This window comes from Chenopodium album, chromosome 20 (assembly GCF_948465745.1).
Source record: "Chenopodium album chromosome 20, dcCheAlbu1.1, whole genome shotgun sequence".
Taxonomy (NCBI): Eukaryota; Viridiplantae; Streptophyta; class Magnoliopsida; order Caryophyllales; family Amaranthaceae; genus Chenopodium; species Chenopodium album.
Genome location: NC_137853.1, coordinates 27,624,859 through 27,649,352, shown reverse-complemented (window position 1 = coordinate 27,649,352; position 24,494 = coordinate 27,624,859). Strand labels below are relative to the sequence as shown.

Below are 24,494 nucleotides of genomic sequence, written 5' to 3'. Positions count from 1 at the left end.
ATGGTTATTTGCAACAAAGGGGTATTATTTGTGAGATATAAAATATTCCTTTGTTGCAAATAACCATTAACGGAGGAGGTATTAAACATTGTTAAATATACCAAGTAAAACATCATTTTGAGTATCATTAAAAAAAGGAAATTTTGACATTTGCTACCAGGAAAAACACTACTCTTCACATTTGCTACATGTTTAAAATTTTTTTTTACTTTGCTACCACCTAAATTACATTTTGTTAAAAATTGCTACCACATGTCTTATTCTGTTACTGTTTCCGTTAATGGGGCTCAACCACCTTCCAACCACCTTCTTGCCACCCCTCCCACCTTCCAGCCTCCCTGCTACCACCAACAATCAACCACCAACGACCTCCCTTGTCTCACCACCACACACAACACCTCCCTCCACAGTCACCACCCTTCCATCACCACCACAAATCTTGCAGCACCGTAAATCGCGGCAGCCAACAGCACCATTAGCAGCAGCACTGTAGCACCCACCTTCATCTTCGCGGCACCACCACACACATCCCTCAATTAGCAGCAGCACTGCAAAACACCACCACGGACATCCCTCCATCAGCAGTAACACCAACACCACGCACCGCACCTCCTCCATTAGCAGCAGCACCGCACCTAGCTCCTTTATCTCACCACCACGGCAACAAATTGCAGTAGCAGCAACGGCCAATCACTGTCACCAACTTGCGACCAAATTGCAACAATCACCCTAAAACGGTGGGAAATTAGAGAAAATAGAGGGTTCGGGGGTCGTTTAGGGCGGTTTTGAGGGTGGCAATTGTGGCCAATCGCAACCAACACCACCCTAAAAACGAAACCCTAAAACTCGTTTCGGGTGGTTTTAAGGGTGGTGTTTAGGTGGGAGTGAAGGCCATGGATTCGTTGGCACCGAGGGAACAGCCGGCAGAGAGGTGGGAGGGGGAGCAGTGGTGACGGGCTACAAGCAGCCGGCGACGGAGGTGGGAGTGGTGGCTGACGGGCTGTTTTGGGGGGATTTTAATTTTTTTTTTTAATTTTTTAAAAATAAATTATATTAATATTTAATTAAATATTGGGCCCACTTAACGGAATCTTAACGGATTCAGTTAAGTGGTATCAATTTTTAACAAACTGTAATTTAGGTGGTAGCAAAGTAAAAAAAAATTTTAAACAGGTAGCAAATGTGAAGAGTGGTGTTTTTAGTGGTAGCAAATGTCAAAATTTCCTTAAAAAAATTTGATTTGTTACAAAGAATTTTTAAGAGATCAAAAGAAAGTTTTAGATTTAGATATCATATTGGAATTGTGTGTTATATCTCAAATTTTTAAATTTTAGACTAAGGGAGAATTCATAGTGCCTTGCTTGAAAAGTGTTTACTTGATTGATTACAGCACAAAGTGATACGTCTAATCGAGCATGAGGTTCTAGGCAACAACATTTACTCTTGCATGGAGGGTTAGATAACTATATTTGACGGCAATACTAATCCATTCATATTACGCATATTGATGAAAGTCCAAACTGGGAGCCATTAATAAGTTCAAATTACAATTTGATTATTTGGTGAAAGTCAAAAAGTCATTATACTCACATTTGCCTCCTCTCTTCTACCAACAATCCTTGAGGAAGTCTTACAATACCCGATAGACCATTATGTTTTTTAAATACATACCATTTAAATGACCAACTTTAGTGCAACTGACTTTTACACTTCGCCTTTCAAAAAAAAAAAAAAAAAAAAATTCCTTCTACTCTTCAAAATACATGTAACATACAAATAAGTATTTGAATGAGACATACCAATATACGATCTTGAAGTACCATTAGAGATGTACAACGAGAACATACTAGAGTAAAATCAGAGACAAATTGATGACTAACCTTCAATTTAGTGAATTTTATTCAAATATAACAAAAATCTATTTACAAAACTATTATTTTAAAATTTTCTGACCAATTATTTGAACTTTTTGCACTAATAATAAAATACAAATTATCAAATATGCGAAACAATGCACACCATGTTTTTCCTGTTATAGAAATAATTCGTGTGTTTAAAATAATTAAGGTAACAAATGTAAAGTGAACAAACACTAATCATATATAACTAAGAAAAAGTTCTCTAATAATTTAGAAAAGAAGTTAAATGTGGAGAGAGGATTTATATTTTAGAATGCATGATCTTTTATTTTATTTTTTTTCACATTTTTTTTTATCAGGGCAAAAGTAAAAAAAAAAAAAATAAAATAAAAAAAAAAGAAAAAGAAAAAAAAATTACACAACTTTGGATATAAATTATTTGCCCTTCAAGTCTTGATCTGCCTGTGCTAGCTGCTATGGTGCTGATATGCCCATCCCTCATGATTTGGTCCCAATTTCATACTCTTCTATTTCTTCAGTCAACTTTAACTGCTCAGTTTCTTGGGTGCATAGCATTCTCAAAGGGACATTAGATCACAGTCAACCGACAGTTCATATGGATCCTGAGACCATTGCTTAAGAATTTCATGGCCATACCACATACACTTCAATGTTGGACTGATCATTGCCTATATGGCCTATATGACGCTTTATGTCCGTTGCTCGCAACTATTTCAATGAAGAAGTGTGACAGCAGTTCACTCCTTTTAAGCTTCAGTGTTTGCAAAAGCAAATTCACACACCAACGCCAGGTGATCGCTGCCCCAATTCTACACCAGAAGCAACAACTGTGTCAGCAATTTTTTTTATTTGGCAAAGGTTTAACAAGAAACAGAGCACTAAGCACCTTTAATTAGTAATGTCAGCTTTGGTAATGCATCTTTAAAGCAATAAAGAAGTTAAAGCAATCCTTTCTTCGGTAATGCATATTGCATATCACATTGAATTTACAGGTAGCAGAAAAATGCACCATACAACTTTCTAAATCAACAGCATACCAAGTTACCAACCTTTTTATCAACTACGGTAAATTACTAGTAATGAACTAGTGATTTAATAAATCTAAAAGGAACGGCAGAAACCACAAATCATTAAAGTGCGATTGACCATAAATATCTTATAGAGGTATTTATTAGAGTCAATCCCCAACCTTAAATTTTATTATTCCTTATACAGAGGTTGGAGTACTTCCAGTTCTCGGCAATATACACACCATTCACAGAGAAAACAACATTGTTGTAAAATTTTAAGGGACTTATAGTTCAACAGCTTCACTGAAATTTTTCTCTTATAAATTACAATCTTATGTAGGTTCTTAAATTATATCACAGATCCTCTACTCTATTTCCTATCAACAATCATAATGATCCTACTATTTAACTACTAGCTTGCAAAACATATTTTAAATACTTCTATATTAAGCATCAATAAACCAACAATTATGCTTTTACTTTCATATATATGTCATATGCATCCGATTGAATAGCAATCTCTCTAGGTGCATGTACTGGCCAACCCAAAGCACTAGCACAAAAACACGGGCATGGGCAAGGTGAATGCATTGCACAGCGTGTTACTGTGCATGCTAGGCTGTTGCCGGGCCTGGGATGCCTTTATTTGACAGAAGCACAACAAGACACAGCACTAAAAAGCACACTGAAATCAGTGAAATTTTGTTTAGTTACGCAAGCATGGCACTGTGGCACATGGGCTTGGGCTGTGCATGGGCTGACCTTTCGAAAAAAAATTGGCAAGGCATGTAGCTTGTGGTCCGGGCTTAGCTAACTGCAAAGTGCAAAGCACATGGACTCAGCATGACCCACAACCATCTTTAGGTACATGTTAGTAGGGAAGTAAAGCCAAGTTGTTTAAGCCGATTTGCATTGCAAGAAAGCATAAGAGGGAATCCAAGCCTCAACTGCTAGCGATTATAGCAACGGGCCAGTAATTATGAAGTTAGACTATCCTCATCAGTCATCACATATTTAAGTTCAGCTACCCAAAGTCCCATATCACTCTCAAACTAGCTGTTCTGGGCAGAGAGAACAATATAATCAAGAATGTTCAATTGGAAAGTGACCTGTCCTCTGCACCAATTTCTCAAGCTCAACGAATATAATCCTCACAACACCATACTCCACAATCTGTAGTTCTAGGCACAATGAGCGCGGAGTGCTGGATTTATCTAAAAAGTTTCAGTTAGCAAGTGACCTATCTGATATTGCAAATTTGCAACAACAAGAACAGCAGAAGGGGTATATTATTTACTTCGTATATAATCAGCTGGCATCTCAAAGAGTAAGCTTTCCTCTGTTGCTCTGGTTTGAATAGATGGAAAACAGAACAAACAGCTTCAAATTAAAGAAAATGAAATGCAAACAGAGCAAGGGAGGAAAAGATCCTATATGTGGTGGGTGTACAGCCATAAAGTTTCTAATAAGCTACTTCCTGCACCTCTTTTTTCCATTTTTAGCGATTCCTTTCTATGGTTAAGTTTCTACTTCCAACAAAAATATCTACACACTTAGGGCCTGTTCTCATGAACTGAATTGAACTGAACTCAGCTGAACTGAACTCAGCTGAGCTGAACTGAACTGAAATGAATATTTTATAAGAGAAGAAAATTAGGAGCTGAGCTGAACTGAGCTGAGCTGAATTTCAACGTAAGAGAACAGGCCCTTACCCTCATATTTACCTACTTCCAATGCAGCTATTTTCATTCACCAAAAAATTTACTTAATCACGAAGCAACTTTTCCCATTTACCAAAATATTTACCAACTCCTAAAGCTAAAATTTCCGTTTACCAAAATATTTAGCAACTCTCACAATAAATATTCCCATTTCACCTGCTCCCAAACATTTGTTTTTAATACCCGCTTAAAATCTCAAACTTAACTTTAGAAAGGAGACGGAGGGAGCACATTATTAAGAGTGTAGAATTTTGCTGCTAAGCCTGATTTATTCTAACATGAGGGTTATTTCATAGCTTGATCTTAATCTGCTGTTGATAGAGATAAGATCCAACTCATAAACCCTTGCTCTATAAATTAAAACCCTCAGTCACCAAACCATGATATTCCCTCATGGTCCCAATTTCTTAATTTGCAGCTTCTACTGCATTGGAAGCTCATAACAGATGATTAAGGCAATTAAACTATGAACTGTGACTGCTGTGAAAACAGGAAGGCAAGAAAACAAATAAACCTAGCAAAAAGATCCTTCGGATCAATGTATTCAGAGCGTGTTCCAGAGTAATTTTAAAACTTATCTGATAAGGTGTTCCAGAGTGATACCCTGAAAGCTCTCTCAAGACAACCCGGCCTGGGTTTGCAAGCTAGATCCTTTTGGAGTTGGGGGGTAAGGGAATTTCACCCCAAAGTGCCTCTAGGTAGGTTTAATCCCACAGCCTCTTAGTTGTGAGATGCAAACTTTCCCACCGGACCAAGCATTGCTTAGTCGGTATTTTAGTCTGAAATTAGTCTGACTAAACTTTGACCATTTTTTTACACTTATTTATTATAATACACAGTTAAAGGTATTTAATGATAAACAGAAATTAAAAAAGAAACTTTGACCGTAATTTTACACTAAAATATAAATTATAGTAGCACACAATTAAAGATGTTTGGTAACAGCTAACAAGTAAACAATAATAAAAAATAAATAAATAAATAAATCTAGTCTAGTCTAGTTTGATCTGGTGTGCTTCTGACAAGAATAAATAATAAGTTTCTAAGTTGAAGAGAACTAATCCTCAATTTAAATTATATGCCAATGATGACAAATTTTGTGGATGAATCAGGTAGGAAAATTCATCTATTGTCAAGTTTGTAAACTTTGCTCTTACAAATATACATGGTTCGAATAAAAGGAGGAAAAGTGTAGGATATGTGGTATTATTCAAGAGGAATGATCCTCAACAGTAAAAAGTAAATTTATGACCAATATCATAGTGTATATTCAAAACACAGATTAGGATATGACAATTTGTGAAATAGAATTCAAAAATCCTTTGCAGAACAGCACTTATGTAACGAAACGGCAGAGAAAGATATCCAACAAGAGTTATAGATCTAACAAAAGGAGCTCGGAGCTGATGCATATACCACATTAGTTAAGCTCTTGATGTTAAAACTTAAAACCAGGTTCCAATACCATGTGACAACTGAAAAGTAACTATTGTGTTTTTTTTTTCTTTTTTTTTAAGAACTACGTGCAGAGGTTAAATACCGAGTTATAGGTCTATCAAAAGGAACATGGGGCTGATGCATATTAGTGACCAAAATTGTTTGTAACAACTCTCAGAGCTGGATAGCATAAGATTCACATTTCATTATTTAGCAAGCTACAGGATGCATCGATAAGCTATTTCGATTCCGAGTTTCAAATCAGTAAAAGGAGAAATTAGTTTCATGATCTATATAATCAACCAAATCATGTAAGGTAATATCCCTTGACAACTCAATTATTGATAGCATAATTCAAGAGTAGTTAAAATAGAACTGTGTGAATCTGTTACGAAACAGATTACTTTGATCAAGCAATCCTTTTAAAAGCAGGAAGTAAGACCTTTATCAACCACAAGAGAGGGACTATGAAATATCATAAACACAAGAGCAGCTATTAGGCTGTAACTAGAAGTACCTTACTCGGAAGCCCTCCCAAATTTTCCAATGCATTTATAGGCAGTGTTTCAAGGACCCTGACAGGAACAAGTTGGTCACTGTGCCTACAGGAAGCAACAAATATATATCAGTAGCTCTTTAAGTTCAAAACCATGCTGATTTAATCATTAAGGTTTTCTTACCATATGTAATCAACAGTTCCCATAAAATTACAATGAAATGATGTTGCCAAAGGTTCTCCAATATTATCTCTAGTTGTGACACTCCCCTGACCAAATCATTTACCAAACATCAGGCAATACAATGAAATCCCAGATTGATATGACTAAACAACAGATCATTGCAATGTAAAAAAACTTTGGGATCTAAGACTGTCTTACAGGAACACCATGATATGCACTGCGGAGTTTTAGGCTATGCTGCAGACTAGTGACTTCCTCACTCCCAGTAGCAATTTTTAATTCTTCATCAGTCCATCTACATATCGATGGCTTTTGCCTCCCATTCCTTGATCAGAAGCAAAGGGAAATTTTGATTACATATAAGAACCTACTTCGAGCAGTTGTATTTATCGCAAAGTCTACTTTGATATCTCATACACTTTTAAACATCAATAAACTGTGTCATTTGGCCTCTGTTGCCCGCATATTAATACTATTGAGATTAAAAAAAAAAAAAAAAAAAAACAAAAAGAAATGTAAAGTAGATGCATCATATACTTTGGCGAACTGTACATAAAATTAAGAGTTTGAAGTTGTAAGGTAGATACAAAGGAGGTGGAAGGATAGTTAGGCCAGAACTTAACTTTCCAATGGTTTAAATATCCACCAAAATTAAGATTAAATTCCTGCTAAAAGCATCATCATCAACATCAAATTAAAAAAAAAGGAGAGTAATCAGGTCTCAATTCAAGCTAGAAGAAAATTCACACAAGCACGAGGGTATATTGAAAATGTACAAACACATATTTCCAAGCATATTCAGCCCACGAAGTCCTAAAGAAAAAGGAAACTGAAAATATAATTTCTTAATTTACTAGAAGTATTCAATAAAGGAGTCTCCCTGTGATCCAAAAACATGTTAATATAAAATTTAGTCTGAAACACTGAATTTTAAGAGGTAATCCCGAAATCAAGAGCTATATATACTGCCTCTATTTCTTTTTGCTACTTTTTTTTTTTTTTTTTTTTTGGAAAGGTGATCAATTTGAGACAAACTTTAATTCATAATAAGGGTGGACTAAAGAATAAACTTTCACTGAATACTCCAATGCCAGCTATTTCAACAATTTTACTCTTTATGTATTTTCTTCAATACTACACTTTATTGAAAAAAATTATAACTTTGTCACATCAGCCTTTGTTCATCATAATTATAGAAAAATCCAATTTTAAAATAAGGATCTTGACTTCTGTGAGAATTTTTTTTATTTCGGCTTGTCACATTGGGTGTTAATGATGTATAGCATAAAGGTTTATAAAAAGAATTTATCATCTAATATAAGTATTCATTACTATAACACAACTTGTGCATGACATAAGTTAGAAAGATTAATTCAAATCAAACATACAAAGTGCTTCCACAAAACAATGATACTTGACTTAAAGAGACTGCATATCATTGGGTAAAAGTCTTGCAGACAATCGCTAGGATAAAATATGCAAATCAAAAGTCTTCAAAATGCCAAGACGGCAAGAATAGATCATAGATTTATTCATATGGTAAAGGTGAGGGCAGAAGGGGGAATGGAGGACAGCAAGCCGCATGTGCTATTCACAACCAATGAAGACTATGAATTAGAGGAAATACCTGAATGGGCCCTTAGGTGAAAAAGAGTGACACAGTGGCATCTGAATCTGCCCAGATACACGTTTTCGGTCTTGTTGTAAAATATCCAACTGCAAACAAGACGTACATGTATAAGAAATATAAACAATTAAGGGTAGCTTATCATGAAAGACTATATGTTTACCTTTGCGGAGGATATATACTGATATGCAGCACTCTGTAAGCAAAAATAATATTATCAGACAAATAATTATGAAACTCAGCCAACTTTTGGAACTGTAACGGCAGGAATACCTGAGGGATACTATTAAAATCACCACCAAGCACAACAGGGATCCCACCCCATTCTTCAGATAATTTGTGGGCCCTATCCAGAAACAGACGTATCTGTCAAAGTTATTTTGAAGGGTATGTCAATTGTGTCTATAGAAAAAATAGAAACAAATTTGACAAAGCCTGAAGTAACTATGTCATTCATAATTTATTATATGCAATACCTGTCCCAGCTGGATGTCCCCTCGATTTGGGTTGAAAAGAACGTGTATATTTCCAACAACCAGACTTCTACATGTAGCATCGTGGTAAATACATTAATTTTTTTTGCTTACAGACTCGTATAATATTAAAACATATAAAGTATCTATAATTGTGCTGACATAAAGTAAGGGGAAAAAAATAAATAAATAAGTGTCAGTGTGACAGCATGAATGTACAAAGTTACAAACTACTCCTAAATTTATGGCAATGTATGAGGATCCTTCTTAAAATTAAGAATTGTGATGGAAAAGTCCACAAGTTGACGACTGGAATACAAACATTATGCTCAAATTGCTTGCATGATGTATTATTTTACATATTTTTTAAAATTACAATTCAGCAATGAAGACTCCCTCCATTTTATCTGCAACTGTCATTCAAGTGATTGACACGAGAATCAAAAGGCAAACCTTCTCTCATAAAGTAGGGGAGTGACAGGCACATAGAAGAACGAGGGCAGTAGTTAAAAGGAATTTCCCAAGGCTTCAAATTTTACTTTCTAGTAAATTCAATCTGAAAATATCCAAATCCAAAATCAGTGATTCTAAATTTATGTTGGAGCAATACATAATAAATCTTACACTATAGCCTTTAGTAGACCATAGACATTAATTATCACCACATGTATAGTTGGTGTAATTTGAAGATACCATTTGCACTGAAACTAATTGGCATAACCAAATATGTTGTAGCTAATACTACCACCGTTAACTTTTATTTGCAACTTTGGGGTATTATTTGTGAGATATAAAATATTCCAAAGTTGCAAATAAAAGTTAACAGAGGTAGTACAAAACCACTTCTAAAATTTACATACTATTACAACATTTTCCTTTTCCAGTGTAATGCCACTCTCACCCCAAATCCAATCTCCATAGGTTTCCCCACTCTCAGGCCAAAGAATCCAGAAAAGGATCCATAAAGGTAACTATATGCTTCAACTAACATACTGTTCCTGACATAAGAGCAGAGTAATTGTGTTTTCTAACATTATATTTTTACTTCATAGAATTCTGCAGCTCATTAGAAAAGTCATCACCTCACATGATGCCAACCACCTAATGTCTTAAACCCATAAATTTTGAGAAAATATATACCATTAGATACATACAGGACTTACGTTAGCTTTGACATCTTTGATTCAGGATTCAATGAATCAGCATTCATCTGTGACAAAACGTCAAAAGTCTATTAATTGGACTATAGTTCATCTACCACAAAAATGATGAAAATTGCTGCCATCTAAAAGTTCAGAATGACAGGAAGAAACAAAGATATACATACAATAACAAAAGATTACCCCCCTTCCCACCCCCCAAACCACGCATCTTTCCTCCAATTGGAAAAGCAAACCATATGGATCAAAAGGGTGTGAAGGGAGAAGGAATGGATGATAAAAGCAACTTACAGTTTTAGCTGAATTTATCAGCAAGTAAAAATAATTATAAAATATAAATAAAAAAATTCAAAAAAAAAAAAAAAAGAAAATCTTTGTAAATATTATATTGAGATTAATTTAACAAGATCCCACATAATGACATAACAAAATTTTTCTTTAGAGCATAAATCACCAAAAATGGCAAAAGTAGAGTATGTGAATACTATAATAATCAAAGTGTTTCATATAGAAGAAAGGAAAAAGTAACTTCTAAAATTTTATCTTGTTAAATTTAAATTAAGGCGTTTTAGATATAATGACAAATTTGATTTTAAAAATTTATGATAACACTAAACCATGGTTATAATAGTGGCTCATAAAGGCTAACGTGGCAAATTTTATAGTCCATAACAGATGCAAGTATTACTTTAAAACACATGATATAAAACCAATTTCCGTTGAACAGCACATTTTTTACAGAATGGTCATTATGTGATGAAATAGCTTGATTGAGTTGATTCGATTTCATCTCTCCATTTTCCACATCCCTAAGACTAAAAAACCTATAAGTTGTTTCCCACAAAACTTATGTGAGTAAGAGACTCAAAGTTGATGGCTTCTCCACATAATCCTTTTTTCGTGAATGGCCACAGTTACTAGTAAAGGTATAGGAAACTAATGATAAGCACACCTTTAATCCAAAAACATCCTTCCCTGTTAAAGAAAATGCAAATGGCCTTACAAAAAAAAAGTGCCAACTAACTATCAATCTAAGCAACACGAGTACTTCTTATGTTTCAAAATACTTGCAACTGATTGAGGCATAGGAGAGAGAATGGTAAACAGACAATTAACAAAGGTAATTACCCACTAACTCAACCCTACCTTTCTTCCTTTCCCGACTGCCAGACCACCACCTGCTCTTTGCTGACATTGACTACCAAGCCCCAATCATCCCTGCCACTACCAGCCTATGGGAACCACCACCGTCCGCCAACCGCAACCGACAAATCACCCAACCATCATCTACCCTGCCAACTCACCAAAGCAAGGCAACTCACAAACTAACAACAGAGAGAGAGAGAGAGAGAGAGAGAGAGAGAGAGAGAACTCACCACAACCCCAAAGGCCCAGAGAGAGAGAGAGAGAGAGAGAGAACTCACCACAACCCCAAAGGCCCAGAGAGAGAGAGAGAACTCACCACAACCCCAAAGGCCCAAACCCACTACCAAAATATTTCACAGCCCTCACCAAATAAATTAGACCAAATAATCAAAGGTCCCTAACAATTCCAGATAAAATCAAAAAAATTTTAAAATAGCACACATAAAGTTCAACCAACCAGATTTTATATTGAGTGAGAAAATATTGCATCTTCAGGAAAAGAGGAAGAAAAAGATGCAGGAGAGGAATTGAAACACTGTATCAGAAAGAAACAACTCGGAGAATTATATCATTGAACACTTCAAAAGAAAAAGCCAGCGAAGAAGAGGAAGAAAGGGAAAGGAAAGATGAAGTGATATCCAGGAGGAGAAAGAGGAGTTGCCACCAGGAACTTGTGTTGGCTAATAGATGAGGATGAAAAGGGATTATGGAAGAGCCAAAGAAGACCCATAAGATGGTACAAAGAGGATAAAGCATTTATTGATGGGTAAGGTTGTATATAGTTGATATAGTAAGGGAAACATTGTAATTGTGTGTAATGAAACAAACCTTATGTGTGATTGGTTGCATATATTCTCAGATTTCCAGTTAAGAGAAGTGGTGTAAGTCAACTTGAAACAGATAAAGTACTTAACACCATAATGTGTGATAGACTCGACAGTCACACATATGTTAATAACCGAATACAAGAGAAAGAACAAGAATTTGAGATAGCAAAAGGCAGTGGATTGATTGAATGTATAGTAAGTTTAGGTTACAACTCTCCTAGAGAGTAACTTGAGGTTACAACTCTCAAAATACACAAGTCTAATCACATGATTTCCTACCTCCACACATTCCTTAATATATACAAAGGCAAAGACTGCAAAAAGGCTAACTGACACTAATTAATCTTATCTCATTCTCTAATACACTGCTACTCCATGTCTCCACTATTTGGTATTGCTCCTCTTCGAAACATTAATTTGGTTTTTCTTGAGCCAACTGTTTTTCCTCCTCCAGTGTGATGTGGCTGATTTCTCAGCTTGTTTTCCTTTCTTTCCCCTTCTCTGATATATCAAGCATATCGGTGGCTTGGGTGGCCCATCTATCGAGTCCATTACATAATGCAGAGAGAATTCCAATACCCTTGATAACACCATCTCATGAACAACGACATTCGATGGACTATCCAACAGCGTCAAATTTTCTCTATCAGCCATGTCTCTCATTCTAACTCTTTGCTCCCCTGTTTTGCCCTGGTTCTCTCAGTCTCCAGTCAATTACTATGTGCTCCGTATAATATATGCTGTCCTCTAAGTCTAAGTCTATATCCCATAATACCAAATAACATGAAGCAAAGGTAGCTTATATCCCATATTATGAAATATAAAGAGCTCTTTAACAAGCATAACCTAAATACAGATTCTTGATCTAAATCTTATCTTTAAATAAAAATAAAATAAAAAAACACTAAAAAAACCAGGAACAAAACTATATGATTTGAAAAGTTAAAAACATGTAACACCGTAGTTTTAGCTACAGTATGAACATACTGTGTACACCATGGGCTCAACTGATTAACATACCTTTAGGACACAGAATTGTGCAACATTGTTACGCAAACCAAAGCTCTGAAATTCAATGCTTTCCTCATGCAGAAGATTAAACCTGTGCCCAAAGCATAGAATAACTTCAGTCAGAAGGGAATAGAATAACTTCAGTCAGACAAAAGAATCAGTAAACCCAGAAAAAGAATGAAGCAGGCAGCAACCATCATTATGATAAGTAAGTTCTTAGGGAATTACAGCTGCACTCATAATGACTCATCAGAAGTGAGCTAAGCGTGTACAGTCACCATCTGGGATTTTTATATAACAGATATGAGATAAAAAAAACAGAACTTCAAGAGTGAAAGACTAATTATAAAATAATCTCCATACAACTTCTTTCCCCAGAAAACTAAAAGGACAAGATGGTGCAAAAGACAAACTCAGCATCTTGGAGAATTTTCCTATAAGCCGTCACTTCGCAGGCATTACTAAGGAACACCTTATTACATTATAACTCAAAGATTTAAGCTTTTAATTTTAGAAGCTGAAAACAATACAAGGGGATATACAGACCGAAGGGCCATAAAAAAAATCACTGAAAATGCAAAGAGAGGGGTGGAGGTGTTTGGGTAAGGCTTAGGAAAATGTAGGAGTGATGAAACCTTTGCAGCGTATAAGGAGGCTAAGAGTAAGGCAAAGGCAGCTGTTCGCCAAGCAAAAGAAAAGGCATATCAGGAGGTTTATGAAAAGCTTGATTCCAAGGAGGGAGAAAGGATCATTTATAAGATGGCAAAGAGAAGACAAGAGGCAAGGAAGGATATTGGCATGGTGAAGTGTGTCAAAGATAAGAACCAAATGGTCCTAGTGCAAGAGGAGGACATCAAGGACAGGTGGAAGGGGTACTTCGATGAATTATTTAATGGAAGTAATGGAGTTGTGATAGGAGATACCTCTATGAGTGATGAAGAAATCAACATGGAGTATGTGCGAAGGATTAGGAGAGTAGAGGTGGAGATTGCACTGAGGAAGATGAAACCTAAGAAGGCGGTTGGCCCTGATGGGGTACCGATAGAGGGGTGGAGGTGTTTGGGTAAGATTGGTATTGATTGGTTAACAAACCTTTTCAACAAGATATGGACGGCTACAAGGATCCCACAAGATTGGAGGAAGAGCACCTTGGTCCCGGTTTATAAAAACAAAGGAGACGCTCAAGATTGTTCTAACTATCGAGGAATTAAGCTTATGAGCCATACTATGAAGTTGTGGGAAAGGGTGATTGAACAAAGGTTGAGGGCATGCACAAGCATTTCAGATAACCAATTTGGTTTTATGCCTGGGAGATCTACTATGGAGGCAATCCATTTGATAAGACAAATGATGGAGTTTTATAGGGTAAAGAAGAAAGATCTTCATATGGTCTTTATTGATTTAGAGAAGGCATATGACAAGGTGCCAAGAGAGATACTTTGGTGGGCAATGTTGAAGAAAGGTATCCCACGAAGGTATGTAGACCTAGTTAAGGATATGTATCGGGATGTGTCAACAAATGTGAGGACATGCGGAGGGTTGACAAAAGATTTCCCTATTACAATCGGATTGCATCAAGGGTCTGCATTAAGCCCTTTTCTTTTTGCAACGGTTCTAGACGAATTAACTAGACCAATTCAAGATGAGGTTCCATGGTGTATGCTGTTCGCAGATGATATCGTTTTGGTGGATGAGACTAAGGATGGGGTTAATGTCAAGTTGGAGCAATGGAGGCAAAGGTTGGAATCTAGAGGGTTTAAGCTAAGTCGGAGTAAGACTGAATATTTGGTATGTCGTTTTGGCACTCAGAGGGGGACAAGCAATGAAGTGGTGAGTTTGGATGGAAAGGATTTGACCATGAGTGAATGTTTTAAGTACCTAGGGTCGATCATCCAGAAGAATGGTGACATTGATCAAGACGTGACCCACAGGATTAAGTCAGGGTGGCTTAAATGGAGAGCGGCCACGGGAGTGCTATGCGACCGCAGCATTCCCTTAAAGTTGAAGGGAAAATTCTACAGGACTGCCATAAGACCAGTGTTGCTCTATGGTACAGAATGTTGGGCTTCTAAGAAAGAGCATATTAAAAAGATGGAGGTTACGGAAATGCGCATGTTAAGGTGGATGTGTGGAAACACTTTAAGAGATAGAATCAGAAATGAGGTTATTCGCAAGAAAGTAGGTGTGGCGGGCATTGTAGATAAATTAAGGGAAAATCGTCTGCGTTGGTTTGGACATGTAAGACGGAGACCCGAGGGTGCACCGGTGCGAAGAGTGGAAGAGTGGGACCATGGAGGGATTAAACGAGGAAGAGGGAGACCAAAGATGACTTGGTTGGAAGGAGTGAGGAAGGATATGAAGTGCATGGATTTACGTGAGGATGAAGTTTTGGATCGTAAGGGATGGAGGAGAAAGATTTATGTTGATGACTACACGGAATAATCAAATTTGGTTCATGTTAGCCGACCCCACTTTTGGGATTAAGGCTTTGATTGATTGATTGATTGATTGAAAATGCAAAGAGAGGGTGGAGGAGATATATAAGACAGCATCTAGGACACAAATTTCCACACACTAGATTAAGAGGCAAGCATATCTGCAACCTTCCTATAATCCTATCAGTACCTCTAAAGTCTAAACACCATGTGTGCTCATGCTCATTCAGTAATAAAAGGATTTCTGTTAAAAAGGTAAAAGCCAAAGCCACTTCCTTTCCATATAAACGTTTCTGAATGACATATTGCCAAGACCCAAGTCCTTTACTTCTTAGGTCTACATACTAAGTCCAAAGTCCCCACACCCCCAACAACAAAAAGGTCTCTCCTTTCCCCCATAATGACCACAAAAGCCCCTCATAAGTCTCTGGATTCTTAGCGCATCCCTCAAAAATCTCAATGAGCGAAAGCAAGTACAAAGGGATACTAGACAGCAGAGACAGGAAAAAGAAAAACAGACCAGGGTGTTCCCAAGATAATAAGAACTCATTCCTTTGTATAAAAATCCATCCCTCTCCATTAAAAGCCTCATCATCTATTCTCTCTCTAACTCTGAGCACAGCCAACAATAATATCTTTCAACCCTATTTCACCTGACATCAACCACAACTATCTGACATCAACAATGCTTGTTGCCTTCTTCAAACAATACAGCACTGTGACCGACTTCTCATATCACCACCAGCAGTTCCTTGTGTGATCACAATTACTGCAACAATCTTGCATCAACAACCACCATCCCAAATCTATTTTTTGGTGATCAAAGATGTATAGCTCTAGCAGTGAAACCTCTGACCCTCCAACTACACAGGCAGAAACAATAGCAACTTAGCAAGCTTTTCCTTTACTGCTTCCATGAATGGTGACGTACCACTTCTTCTTCACTGCTGCCTCCCTGTTTTTCAGTTTCTTTATTTAATCTAAAGACTGCCCTTCCCTCCCTCAGATCTAACTTTTCTTTTTAGGTGGTGGGCTAGTGGCCAATGGGGCCATGGAGGTGGTCGTTTTGCATTGCACAGGGAATGGTAGTTATGGTGAGATTAAAGATTTTGTGTGGAGAAAAACTCAATTACTCAGATCAGTCAGATGCCTATTAAAATATCATTTTAGCAAGTTAATGTTAGCTAGACATAAAAATTATTACCGTTCATGATTCCAAAATATCGCACATCCATCCTGAGCATCACCAGTGCGAGTCTACAACAGGGAAAAAAAAAAAAAAAAGGTTTAGTCAAGATATCACTTTGAAGGCAACTTGAGAAAAGCTAAACAATTGATACCTTTAAAACACCTTCAAATCCATCCTGTTGGAGGGCATCATGCAAATCACTATAACAATCTACTTCCTACAGTCACATGCAAAGATGCAAAAATAAAAGAATAAGAAATCTAAATTTCCATAGAGCCAATGAAACCTGAAAAGGACACGGGATAACAAATATTAAAGAGACTTGGGAAGAGCAGATTTTTTTTTTTTTTTTTTTTTTTTTTTTTTTTTTTGAGAATTGAAAAGGGTTAGTACGTTAATCTTGCAAAACAAATAGTTAGGATATTTTCCTAAAAAAGAGCAAAAATCACAACTTCCTCATCACACGATACACCCAATCCCCTTTGAAGTCATAATATTAATATATACAAAATGCACAATATTCAAAGAAGGCAGGAAACACTGGACTTGCCTGAAAACAAATGATGCTAGGACTATACCGAGCTAGCTCTTTACGTATAGCTTCCTTCCGGTGCTCCCATTTCATGTACTTGAAGGGAACCCCAAAATACAAATGGGGATGCTTTGATGCATTCTCAACGCCTAAAATGTTGTATGTTACAAGGACAATCTTATCTGTAAAGTGTAAATAAAAAAACAAATAGAGAGAAACTGTAATCAAACCAAAGTCTAAACAGTTGCATGATTGCATCTCAATTCATAACCAACAACAACAACAACAACAAAGTCTCAGTTCAGAGCCAAATCAAAATAGAAAATTAGGATGAGATCAAAAAATTTATAATTCATAGAGAAGCATAATAGAAGACACATACAATCCCAGTCCTCTCAATAACGTATTAAAAGATTGAGGAAGAATTAATATAGCTCAAGACCCTTTTATTTTTTTGTAAAAAGGAGAATCGTAGATGACTTAAGGGCGTGGAAATTTATAACTCTAGACCTCATTTGTATAGGTTTGACACTCCTACGTCATCCAAATAACATAATCAAACAGCAAGAAACCTAGAGTCAGCTCACGGTAACAATCCAAGTATTACAGAGCAACAAAAATAATCCTAAAATCAAACAATCTGAATATAAAACTAGCAGATTGAACACCATCATAATATAGATACATAAACCAACTCACGAGTCTTGTCAAAGTAAAGGACTGAAGGTCAAGACCAGTTACGAATAAGGCCACCTAACAAAATCCCAAGGCATCTTAGTCTCAACAATAAAGCCTGCTCGACAACAATTCTAATGATCACAACAACTGCAAATGACCAAAACTAATTGAAAGCCTGCAGCAGAACTACCACACTGTGCAACAGCATAACTGCAACCAGCAAGTTTACCACATTAGCCTACACTTGCAACCGCCTCGCTTCTTAACTATATACATAGTCAGTTATATACATCCAGAAAATCCACATTGCATCCAATGCTAACAACATATATCAAAAAGAACCACTGGTACAAAGATGTGGACTATATGATATAGTATTAATGCATAAACGAGTTCAACAGATCAAAAAATTCGCGTCTTTACTTTTATAATGAAATTTCTACTATCCCAGATTCCCAGTGCTTGGTTCAATCCAAATAAAAACTTCAATTTATTTTATTGAGATTGTCAATTTTGACCGAGTGTACCATGAGCATTGCGCACCCGAGTGCACCATCTAATGTATGCTACTATAAAGCTTAAAATCAAATTCAACCCACAAAATCCATGAAAATAGTGCAATTAACATTGTGAATAATACAACAAAATCAAAATAATTGCAATCATCAAAATACCTTTATAATCAGAGGTATCGCAATCCGAATAAGTCCATTTACGAAAAACATTCATATTTATGGAATCCAGCCGCCTGGTGGATTTGGTTTTCCACTCCGAATGCCTCTTATATGAATATGATTGAATTGGTTTAAATCGGTTAGAAGTAGAAGAATTGGTTCGAACAGAACATCGATTTAGGGTTAGGGTTTGTTCTTTTTCATCGTGAATTGTTTTCCGTTTGTTGGAAAATCGATTATAGCGTTTGGAGTGTTGGTCCGCCATGTTTAGCGTTGGTTGAGTGGCGGGAGTTTGTAGACGGATGAAGTTGTTCAGTTTTGTAGAGTGATGACACTCCTCTGATTAATTGCAACAAGTTAAGAAACCTATTCCAATTCAATTTTTTTTTTTTTTTTTTTTTTTTTTTTTTTTTTTTGGTTAAACAATTCAATTATTTGAGGTTTGAGGTTTTAGGGTTCTCCGCGATCAAAGGATTGTTTATGATTTAGGGTTTATCGTTCTTCACAATCAATCGTTCTTCGTTCGTTTTTCGTTCTCCGCAAAGAAAATACGAGTACTGACCTTCTCAAAGGAATTAGGCTCAAACACCGAAAATTTTGCTAATGTAGAGCTTTTCCAAAGAAATTAGGGTTCTCGCAAACACATTAGTGCTCTTCGCAATGGATTAAGTATTTGACAAATTCTGATGATTAAGTTATTGTACGTATATTTTTGTTTGAATTATTGATGGTTTGATTTATCGTTTGTTTATATTTAACTATGAAATATTATAAACTTTGCATAGTTTTGTTGTGATTGTGTCGGTTAAAAAGATTGCTATATTGGTGTTATAAATTGGGTTGAATGGTTAATTGAATCCTGAAGTCACATGTATTAGGCATAAAACAATGTTTAATCAAGTTTATACAATTTATGCAACTTTTCAACATGGTTAAAAGTCACTTGTTAATTAAGCAACTTCTTTGTTAAGAGGGTAACTTGCATGTTAAATAAAACTAACTAGTATTTTGCCCGACCGATGCCCCAGTTCATTGTTTTTGCAAATATTATTGAACATCAAAATACATTATTCAATCTACAGTAACTTAAATTTTACATATGTTTAATTTATTTGTTAAAATGACTTCATTTGTCATAAAAAGATCCTTAATAAAGTAAACAGATGTATTTTGTGGTTAATAGAAAAAAACCTTTAAAATTGCTATGAATTTTTAGGTTTCTTATTTTAAACATATAACCTATATATAAGAATTATGAATGATCAATAAATGAATGAAATGAGATCAATTTTGTAATCATATTGCTCTTGATATACTCCATAAGTTTACAAGTAAAATTATAGAATATATGAACAAGAATAACACTTTTTAATATGATTTTGGTGAATTGTTTGTTTTTGGCCCACTTTGAAATTGAAATAGCTTCTTCAAATTTATTTTATTTTTTTCAGAACTGAAATTCCAGTAAAGGGAATTGCTTTCTGGCCCATATTGAAATTGAAATAGCTTTTATTTGGAAATGAAATTCTAGTAAAGGGTAATTGATTGCAATATTCTGAATTTGCTTTTAGGTTGTGTCTTCTTTGTATTTAGGCAATGTTCTTCTTTGTATTTGTGAACTATGTTGATGTTCTTCTTTATTTATATAACTTTTATTTTTATAGAAGAATGACAAAAAGGAGATATGGAGATACGTCACATGGTAATAATCGTAGGATTTTAAAAGTCTATTAGAGTTTGTGAAGAATCATCTACTATAAAGGGTATGAAGAAAAGAAAAGGGGTTGAATATAAATATGATGACTGTAATGGAATTTCTGAACAGTCTGATTTCATTGAAGAAGGAGGCAGGACTAAAGATGAGCATTCCGACAGAAGTAGCTCTCACAACTCTTCTTCTTCTTCTTCTTCCCATGGCAGAAGAAGGAAACACCAACATAAAGTGAAATCTAATGGTAAAATGAAAGACAAAGAGAAAAGGAAAAAGTATGTGAGAACAGATAATGTAGGCTATAAAAAAAGACAAGGTCATGTTAATAACCTAATTTGGCTGTTTAGTTTGGTTGGTTGGATTGTGTCATTGTTTAGTTGGCCTTATCTATCTATACTATATGTTAAAAGGCGTTCCTAAAAATGTTTAGGTGACACGTGGCGCTCTCCTCATTCAATTAAGTTTTTCATTCCATGTGTTCAAAATTATGGTTCTTACAAGATTTGAACCCACAACCTTCAGCTTAAACTTTAATATGTTAGCCACTAAGCTATTACCATATTACTTGTGATTCTATCAAATTTAAATATTAATAAAGATTTCTATCATAGAAATAATGCAATAACCCGGGGCATCGCCCGGGCCTAAAAACTAGTTTGCTTATTACTTATTGTATGCTGTTTGGTGAACCTAGCAAAGAAGAGGTTGTGAAGGCTAGGTATGCATTTGTTGCTACACAAGCTAAGAAGTGCAATAAAGTAAAGTGTATCTTGTGAGTAAAGTAATAATTTTATATTGAAGTCAAAGATTAGTTGATATTCTTAATTACATAATGAAACCCTTAACTGTGTTTGTTTAGAATTCATTTTGTGTGTGTAGGCTCCAAATGTGTTTGACAGGTTGATATATTTTACTCGAGGGTATTCAAATCATTGGATCCAAGAGGGAAGAGGAAGTAAAGTTGATGCATGGGTTTTAGAGGACTATTGCAGCTGAATTAAATTATTTGCTATGGGAGATATGTTATTGGATAATGATGTCAAGGATCGATCCAAAGTGGGGGTTTGATTGTATTTGGGGGTGAAAAGGTAAAGTAGTTGGCCTCTATACAACTTCAATGTATTTTGGAGTTGCCAATGGAAGATAAAGAAGATCCTATGACGCTAGATAAGGATGATCCTGTGATGATGCAGAAGTTGGGTGATATAATTAAGAATTATAGGGGTTGAGGCTATGATGGTGATTCACTGTCACTAGTGAAGGCAATAAGGGTTGTTACTCGGGTGGAGGATGAGGATGGGAATCAAGATACACTGCTGCTTGTAAATAATGCACAGAAAATGCAGTTCAAGATGGATTTTCTTATTGTTGTTTTGGGTGGCATATTGTGTCCCTCGACAAAATGGGCCCTCTAGTCAAAGAAGTTGTTACCAACAATTACAATTGCTCAGTGTAGGGAATATTTCAAGCATTATGATCCCAAACTTGAACCCCACTGTGATCATACACTAAAGTATGGTGGCGTTCCAAAGGGAAAGAAAAGAGAGCAAAAGAGTCGCCAACAAGTTTTAGGAACTTGTAAACCCAAAAGACAATCCAAAAGGACCATCAACTCCATAAGGTCTTGAACCAAACAGGGTCCGGGGATGAGGGTACGAATCCAATCTACAAAAGAAAGGACCCGCCCTATAAAATAGGCCTCTACTTTGTTCTGCTCGTATTCATGTGCGCTTTTCGAATAACATACAAACATTATATTAATCCTACCCTGTTTATCTATGTTGGTTGAATATTAATGCACAAATAATACTATTATTGGCGATCACTTGAGTTAAAATCACATTAGCCTAAACCAAATTAATAATTATCTTATTAAGCGTGATTTCAAGTACAAATTCCCTTTAACAAGCATAAAAGGTGTGATCAAGCAATAACAATAAAATATAATCAAGCAACATAGGCATAATCATAATATAATGATAATCATGATAAGGCATAATAAAGCTTAAATATAATAGCAAGATCCTAGGCATGATAGTAACAAGATTAATAACAAATCCTAGCATGTCACTAAACAATAAAGATCAAAGCTTTAAACCTAACATGGTACTAACATGCTAACATGATATTACAATATGAGAAACGATTGAAGGCACCCTAAACATGATTCTAGAAAGCATAAAATAACATCCTAACATGATACTAGGAATTAAACATCCTAACATGATACTAGGATTATTAAACAATAATAAGCATGCTTTCTACATTGTGAAAGAAATAGAGAGTAAGCTAATCTACTTACTTTGAAGCCTCGTACCTCTTTCTAATAACAAAATACACAAGTTAGTAAACTTCAATGAAAATCTAATAAAGAATAATTAAAGAATCAAATTGAAATCAAATTAAATAAAGTTTTGACTAGTTTTGGACCAAACCCTCAGAAAATATTAAACCTTGCACGTCTAGGGCGAAGGCAACTTCGAACTTGGCTAAGAGACTCTAAGTCTTGTGAATGCGGAATTGTATTTGATAAAAGGTTGGTTTAGAAAGAGAGAGAGAGAAAGAATAAGAATTAAGTAATTCTTGATGAGAGTTGATTGTTGATGAATGGAAAACAGAGATTCGGACCCTATTTATAAGGAAAATAGTCCGGAAAAATACAGAATTTGATAAGGAATAAAACTACACGCTGTAGCCAGGAATCGACTCTGTCGCGTGGCGACAGCCTTGTCGTTTGGCGACAACCTGTATTAGCGCGTTTTCTTCACGCGGAACCCGATCTTTAATCAACTTGATCTACAGAATCCGTACAGAAGATAAAATACGTATTTTTAAGATAATAATAATAATAAAATAATGTTTTATTCCAAATAAAAGTCTATTTTAAAATAAATAATTATTAAATCTAATAATATTATAATTAAAAAGAACCTTCTAGACACTTCTAGAAAATTATAAGTAATCCTAATGATTTTAGGAATAATAATTAATATTGGGCTCTCCTCTAGATCATTGGGCCGTATGTAAATAATTAAACGGGCCCAGTTTAGTATTTTGGCCATAACTTCCTCAATATTCATCGGAATTGGGCTTATAATATATCGTTAGAAAGGTCTTTTCGAGCCCTATCCAACTACACTATTATTGGACCTTAATTATGGACCAAACTAAACTGGTTTGGCTATTTTAAAATAAATAGAGTTATTTTCAAAAACAGAGAGAAGAGAATTTTAATAAAACTAAACCGCAACACTTGACTTTCAACCACTTTCACCTCATTCGATTATGGTTCGACGTGAAAGACATTCATCACCGGGTTTGGTTTTGGGGAGACACAAATGGGTGTCTACACTCAGCATGTGGCTTAGTATGACTGGTGCACCTTTGTGTAAAATTGGTTAATGGATTGTGTCAAGGCGTTTGCCAATAAGCTTGAATGAAAATGGGTATTTTGAAAGTGTGGTGGTTGCTTTATTTTTTTATTGGTAGGTTAATTTAGTTAATTTAGTTGGATGATCTCGATGATCTTTAATTTGATCTTTATTCATAAGGTTTATAATATTGATATTCATTTGTATTGTAACACCCCAATAATTCTCTCTTTAAATATGTGAGGACCTTGAAAAATATTCAAGAGAATTACTGGCGTGCTACCGCCACGTGTTCAAACGTTAAGGCTTTATCAGAAAATAGCAGCGGAAAAACTATATCAGTTATAAATAAGTTTCAAAATCAACGAATGAAACTAAATTAAGTCATGCAACTTGGAACCATTAAGGCCCTTATTCAAAACCCAATAAAAGTAGTAAGTGATTAAATTCAGTGTTCAAATAAATTCAAACCCAAAAGAAATAGTGTCGAGTAAAATCGAATTAAAATAAATTCAAACTTGCAAAAGAAATAAAATGCAAACAACCAACTCTCTACTCAAGATCCCACAACCCTGATGAATGTTGCATGTGTAAGAACCTGTGGTAATTCTGCTCCCCAATATTACAAGTGTAAAAATTGGATCGTCACAGGGTCATTGAAAGGCGAAGACCATGACCAAAGAAAGACACACAAAGCACGCAATCAGCAAAGCTGAGTACATACAAGCTGCAAAATAAATTAAGAAATCCATAACATGCTACTAATAATCAATCATCATGCATCATTAAATTATAGACTCAACACACGACTCAACTATTTATATTACTAAGACTCCATTAATTAATAATAGGTAAATCATTATTTTTATTCATTGGATTACGCAATAGACAAGGTTGTCCAACCCATGCTCCATTTGGAACATCAATAAAAG

The 24,494-nt window shown here is 35.5% G+C and overlaps 1 protein-coding gene across 2 annotated transcripts; it reads right to left on the bottom strand.

The window, feature by feature from the left end:
• Positions 1-2,029: 2,029 nt before the first annotated feature.
• Positions 2,030-18,891, bottom strand: LOC145597439 (carbon catabolite repressor protein 4 homolog 5-like). Of its 2 annotated transcripts, none has more exons than XM_081653604.1 (14): positions 18,481-18,891; positions 17,143-17,310; positions 16,748-16,809; positions 16,612-16,664; positions 12,982-13,063; positions 9,992-10,038; positions 8,832-8,898; positions 8,629-8,721; positions 8,519-8,551; positions 8,356-8,444; positions 6,927-7,053; positions 6,729-6,814; positions 6,566-6,650; positions 2,030-2,689 (listed from the first exon to the last, which is right to left on the bottom strand). In XM_081653604.1, the coding sequence occupies exons 1-14, from the start codon at positions 18,743-18,745 to the stop codon at positions 2,627-2,629; spliced, it is 1,320 nt and encodes a 439-aa protein (XP_081509730.1). In that variant the 5' UTR covers positions 18,746-18,891; the 3' UTR covers positions 2,030-2,626. The 2 variants fall into 2 exon arrangements, with proteins under 2 accessions (XP_081509730.1, XP_081509731.1); XM_081653605.1 differs by having other exon boundaries at positions 8,832-8,895.
• Positions 18,892-24,494: the final 5,603 nt, after the last annotated feature.

Coding starts and splice junctions, on each gene's coding strand:
- LOC145597439 (XM_081653604.1), bottom strand. CDS start 18,745: ATGGCGGACCAACACTCCAAACGCTATAATCGATTTTCCAACAAACGG. Junction 16,810..17,142: donor CATCATTTGTTTTCAGGCAA/GTCCAGTGTTTC, acceptor GACTGTAGGAAG/TAGATTGTTATAGTGATTTG. Junction 8,445..8,518: donor AGTATATATCCTCCGCAAAG/GTAAACATATAG, acceptor TCTTGTTTGCAG/TTGGATATTTTACAACAAGA.